This window comes from Vitis vinifera, chromosome 3 (genome assembly GCF_030704535.1).
Source record: "Vitis vinifera cultivar Pinot Noir 40024 chromosome 3, ASM3070453v1".
Classification (NCBI taxonomy): domain Eukaryota; kingdom Viridiplantae; phylum Streptophyta; class Magnoliopsida; order Vitales; family Vitaceae; genus Vitis; species Vitis vinifera.
The window spans coordinates 3,418,250-3,424,249 of NC_081807.1; the positions used below are offsets into that span (position 1 = coordinate 3,418,250).

The window sequence follows — 6,000 nt, forward strand, 5'->3', positions numbered from 1 at the left end:
ATGCACCATGCTTATTTGGAATTAAGGGAGAGAGGGATGACTGTTGGAATCATGAAATGTTATGGAACGGACCCCTTTTTAAAGATGTAGATGTCCCTTAAAGAAACGCTTCCATCAAAAGAGTTGCACCTAACTAATAAGAGATGGGAATGACTTCCAAAAAATGTATCACTTCATGTTGGTGGCCTTTTTATTAAACCTAGAAGCATGTGGGGTTAGGCTCACACATATCTGGTGTGGCTTGTGCACATGTGAGCCTATGTTAGGCCCAAGTCCACATTCATCTAGTTGGATATATGCATATGTGAGTTTATGTAAAAACCCATGTTTTCTTTTAAGCTTACAAAATACTTGTAAAGTACCTTTTCGACTAGTGATCTTCTAAGAAACGCTTCCATCAAAAGAGTTGCACCTATCTAATAAGAAATGGAAAAGGCGTCTAAAGAAGATCTCACTTTATGTTGTTGGTGACCTTTTTTCAATGTTTTTAAAATTGGACCGATTATTAAATATAAAAAAATTACTCATTCACGGTTCATTAATCGGACTGACAGTTGAACCAGTAACGTCATAAATATATAATTTATAAATTATTAAAATAAAAATAAAAATGTATGTATTGTTTAAAAATTAAAATTTTATTTGAAAATCAGAAAATTAGTTTTAAAATTAAAATTAAAATTAAAATCATGGGGGGGAGGGGGAGGGGAGGGGGTTCGTTCTGCCAGTGAGAGAGCGACGTCCGACCAATCAGCAATTGACGATAGTGGGAAGAAGCAGCTAGGGTAGTAGGGTAAGAGGGGTTATTGGAAAAAATAATAATAATAAAAGAAAGGTTGAACGGTTCAATGGTCAAATCGTCGGTTCAATCGGTCTAATTCTGGTTTGACTACTTTTCGACCTAATTCATCAAACCAAACCGAAATTGTGACTTGCTGGTTCGATCCAATTTTTAAAACCGTGTATTTTTATTAAACCTAAAAGGTGGGTGTAGGATCACACCTATCCAATGTGGCTTGTGCACACGTGAGCCTATGTTACGCCCATGTACACATTCATCCAATTAGGTCCATGCATATGTGAGTTGAGGTTAAAAACCATGTTTTCTTTTTACCTTACAAAATACTTATAAAGTACTTTTTCTGACTACTAATCTTCTAATGTGGGATTGCTTTTTTCCACCACATTCCACATGAATGCATAGGTAACTTTGAGCTCAATTTGTCATTAACCCATAAATGGTTTTGAGTATGTAAATTTCTTATCCACCAATACCTACTCGTGCAGACGTTATTGGTTATCATTTGGAGAAAGGTGTCCAACCTATTGATTGTTGTAATTTAGATTGTCCCAATTCTAATAGTTGTGGTTTTAAGGCCTAGAATTGTTTCGTTGATTCTCATCTTAACCCTTCTCTTTATTCAATGACTTCCCTTGAAAGTATTATTTGATGATCTCCTATCAGGGGGTTGGTCTCTTTCTTATCTTCTCTTCTTTTTAAATAGTCCATTACCTTATCATGCAATTCTTTAAATGAGATAGCAGTATCACAAGCTCTCACAACAACAGTGGTCTCTTTGTATTTTGAACCTAATTCATTGAGAGTGTAAACCACCAGATCATCATTGTGCAAGAGTGAACTAATAATAGTAAGTTCATCAACAATACTTTCGAAGATTTGGATGTATTCACTAATAGTTTTTTGTTCTTTGATCGTTTTTATAGCCTTTCCCATGAGGTTAGGATGCATGACCTTGAGTAATTGGCATTAAGTTTTTTTGGGTGAGACCATGACTCTAATGCCTTAGTAGCACAAACCACAAAACAAAAATAGACTCCAAACTACAATCTAACATGAGATGAAATAACAAATTATTTTAAGGTTAATTTTGTTGACTTTCCATGAGGTTTTGACTAAATATATTTAGTTCATATTAGTTTGAAATTTCATCAAATACCTCCTCTACCCTTCTCACAAATTATTTCACTTACCTGTCTTCTAACTCAAAATAAAGGAAGTATTTGACGATATTTTAAATTTATAAAAACTAGGTATATTTAACCAAAACTTGAGGGAAAGTAAGTGAAATTAACCTAATTATCTTACTTTTAATATAGCCAATATTCCATATCTCGTATTGGTACTTTCCTTCTCCTTTCAAATTGTTGTAGAAGGGCAAAGATATGACCGTTGTTACATGTGCTAAATCATAGTAGTATATAAAGAAGCATGCGGAACTAAACTCTTCACAATGGAAAGTTTTTAATCGTAGTTACATCACTACATCAATCAACTCTGTGGTGCTAATTTGGTAAAATGTCAAAAGACTTTGACCCATTAAAGGTAAAAAAGAATAAAAATAAAAATTTGTTGTAGCAATGGATACTCTAAAACCATAAATACAAAGAATTTATATAACCTATCACTCGTATTATTTTACATTGTATAAGTTTACAATAGAAATGATCGACTAAATATACATTGGTAATATTATAGCTTAGGGTCAAATGTCATGCGTTATGAATGTAAAGAAAAATTGAACTTGATGATTTGGTTGAGCCTTTATTTGCCATTAATATATGCCTTTATGGACTGTCCACTGTAAATTCCTTTCACTCCTCTCATTGAAGAATGAAACTCCACACTTTATTCAAGTTTAAAATGTTTTCTTGCATATTAAGGAGGAAATTAAAAAATAAATAAATAAATAAAGGAAAGGAAAATGATCCGTTAAAAAACTATATTATGAATGTTAGATATCTTAAAAAACAAAAAAATATATATTTGTAGACCCCATTTTGGGGAGCTGTCATTTTTCTCACGTTTCCTTTCTTGCAGCTAGCTGTGGCCAAGTGTCACCATCTTGCATGGCCACGTGTCACTCCCGGATTAGTCAATATGGGATCAAAATAGTGGAATTGATGGACCCATCAGAGGAAGACACCTGGAAAGTGAAGAACATTCTGGAATCAGGGGAGCGTATCTTCTGTTATGGGAAGGTTGCCAGCTGCAGGAGTAGAGGAGTGGAGGCTGGTTGCTGCAGAGAGAGTGGAGGCTGGCAGAGGAGTGGAGGAGAGGTTTTGCTTTTGAAAAGGCCGTTAGAGATATTTTTAGGATGAGGCAGCGGCATTGAAGGGGAGAGTTTGGAGAGATTCTTGAGGAGCAAGCTAGATATTGAAAAGAGAGAACGAGACAGAGAGAGCTGCATTGAGAGGGAGGGATTTCTTTTAAGCTGAGGCTGGTTGCTGCAGAGAGAGTGGAGGCTGGCAGAGGAGTTTTGGAGAGAAAGAGAAGGGTTTTTGGAGAGAAAGAGAAGGGGTTTTGGAGAGAAAGAGAAGGGTTTTTGGAGAGAAAGAGAAGGAGTTTTGGAGGGAACAGAGAGCTAGAGGGGGAGGAAAAACACTAGGAAGAAAAACAGAGAAATCAGAAGAGACGGTTTTGGGTAGAGGAGGTTATCAAGAACCAGAAGAAAAGGGCCTCCAGGTTCTTTTTGAGGGGTAAGTTTTCCACTGTGTTCTTGTTCTTTCTTTTTCTCTTCATATATTGTTGTTGAGATGCATTGTTGTTGATCTTTGGATGGGTTATACTCTGTTCTTCATGGTTGACTGCTCCCCTTTTGCTTCTGTTTATGGCTGAAAATTGATTTAAATCCATTTTTACCTTCTTTGTGGCATTTTAAAGAAAGAAAAAGACCTTTTAATTCACCCATCTGCAAACCCACTAATGAAGAGGTGAAGCATAGTTCTTCATGCTTCATCTCATTTTTCTTCCTCCATGGCTCTGTTTTTGCTACTTTTCTCTCTGCTCTTCGTGTTTGGACTTTCTTGGATATGAAGCCGTAATGGGGAGTGAGGCTATGGGATGACGAGACAGTGAGGGATTTGGACTCCTTGAATCCGTTTATCCTGTAAAGGCTACTAAGGGCTTGGTAGATCAATGTTTGAGCATATGAACAGAGAGTGGTCTACACCGGGGATACCATTATTGCCAGTGATCCGTGTGGCAGAGGTTAGTGGGCTGTAGAGAGGGGATCCTTTCTGACGGAGCAAAGGAACAAGAGATGAATTCATGGGTTTTCTGAATTGTTTTCACTAAGAAGGAGTTCACCCAGTACTCTTAGGCCTAAGAAGCTCGGCATTTCTTTGCAAACATAAGAAGCACAGGCTGGAACTATGGAGGCCATAGGTTTTACATGGTAAAAAAGTGGGTTGACTGAGGAATTGAGAAAGAAATAAAGCAAGCAAAGCCGTCATCGAATGACGCCGGCGGCGAAGCGCCTCCACTTTGACTACGTCGTGCCCTCAGTTATCGACTCTAACCACCGCTTCTCTAGTCTACGCGTGTCGCCGGAAGACTTGACGCTGATCGTTTCTCTGCCTCTCTTTATTTTCGGCTCTGTCAGGGGTCGAAACTCATCCTCCGCTGGCGATTGCGACGAGTGTCTCTCCTAGCTTAAGCCTCACGATCAGCTTCGGCTGTTCCTGATCTGCCGTCACGCTTCCCATGCTCTATACATCAACACGCTGCTGGCATCCAGTCAGGCATGTCCTTGTATCGTGTTCCGCAGGGAATTCTGGGCCTGATCTGCTCACTGTGGTGAGTGTCGCGCCATGGATTTTAACTGATGGTGTCCCGACGATTGACAAGAAGTTTTCCGGTGGATGTGGTTCTTGGCGACGGAAGAATCTTCGGTGGTGTGTCTATGTACTTCGGCGATCCTCTAAAGGACACTAATCTCCCCATTAGTTTACGCTGGTGACTGTGGAAGCAGATTCCGCTTCATCGGAAAACCCAATCCTTCTCAAGTGCCTGGAAAAGCAGTCATTTGTGATCGGAACTTCACCTCGGCGCCCAAAGTCGCAGCGTTCTCCAACTGGTTTAGACATCGACGAGAGACAAGTTGATTTTAATATAATTTCTGGCACGTCCATTGCATGTCCGTACGTGAGTGGAAATAGCGACTGTGGCAGTGTACCCAAACGGCTTCACCACTCTCAAGCATGATGCTCTGAGAGTTGAATTGAAATGGAGGGGCGTTCTCATATTGCAATTGTTGTTCCTAGAACTGATGAGTCAATCAGTAAATTGGTTCAGCAACCTCAGAAGTTAATAGATCTCCGTGAGGTTCGCGATATTACTCATATGCCATTTGCAGAAAGAGATGACTGAAGGGAAACGGGTTCCTCTGAATATTACTAAATTTGATTATGAATGTTTGAGAAAGACCGCTGACAGTCAAGCATATTAAGGGGATCCATATAAAGAATTGTGGGTGTCCTTTGTTGACCGAGTTGGTCTTAGTCACAGATATCCTCATCCATGGCTGCTGATATATCTCCTAATTCTTCTTGATGCTGCGGAAGATATTGTTGAAATAGGAAAAACTGGGTGGAGAGATCAATTGTTACTCTGATTTGATTTTGGATTGAAAAGGGATGGGTTCATTCATGGAGCATGTTCTGCCAGGAACGCTGTTTCTAGCAGTGAGTTTGTGGCACATATGCAGCGCAGTGGTGAGATTTGTGATGAACCCAAAGGGGTTTCAGGTTCGGGTTTTGAACCCAGTGTCTGGTTTTGATGGAAGGCTTAGATACTTGGAGCTTTATGTGGTGGCAATCGGAGCTTTTATTGATATGTGCATAGAGTTTTTGTATTCAACTCATCTCAAGTTCTTTGTGAATGGGGTCTTGAACCCATCTCACACGAATGACTTTGAGCACTCTGGGATGCTTCTCATGTTCTTTATTTTCGGGGTCGTCGCCTTGTTCTCCCAGCAAACCGGGCTTGTTCAAAACTGAATAACCAATGCTCAATAGCCTTCACATAGCTCCATTCTGCCCTCACATACTTCCAGCGCGTGACTTGTTTGAATGAGAGCGACTTTTATTGCCAAACAGTTACTTGGGGAACCGGTGACGTTACTCCTATTGCAGGATTGCTTGGCAAATCTCAATTCCAGATTCACTTAGGAGGGATCCTTGGCTGCTAATTGGAAGGCT

The 6,000-nt window shown here is 39.6% G+C and overlaps 1 protein-coding gene across 1 annotated transcript; it reads left to right on the plus strand.

Annotated features, from left to right (window-relative positions):
- The first annotated feature begins 5,436 nt into the window (after positions 1-5,436).
- Positions 5,437-5,799, plus strand: LOC100853712 (uncharacterized). The gene has a single exon (XM_003631540.1). The coding sequence runs from the start codon at positions 5,437-5,439 to the stop codon at positions 5,797-5,799; it is 363 nt and encodes a 120-aa protein (XP_003631588.1).
- Positions 5,800-6,000: the final 201 nt, after the last annotated feature.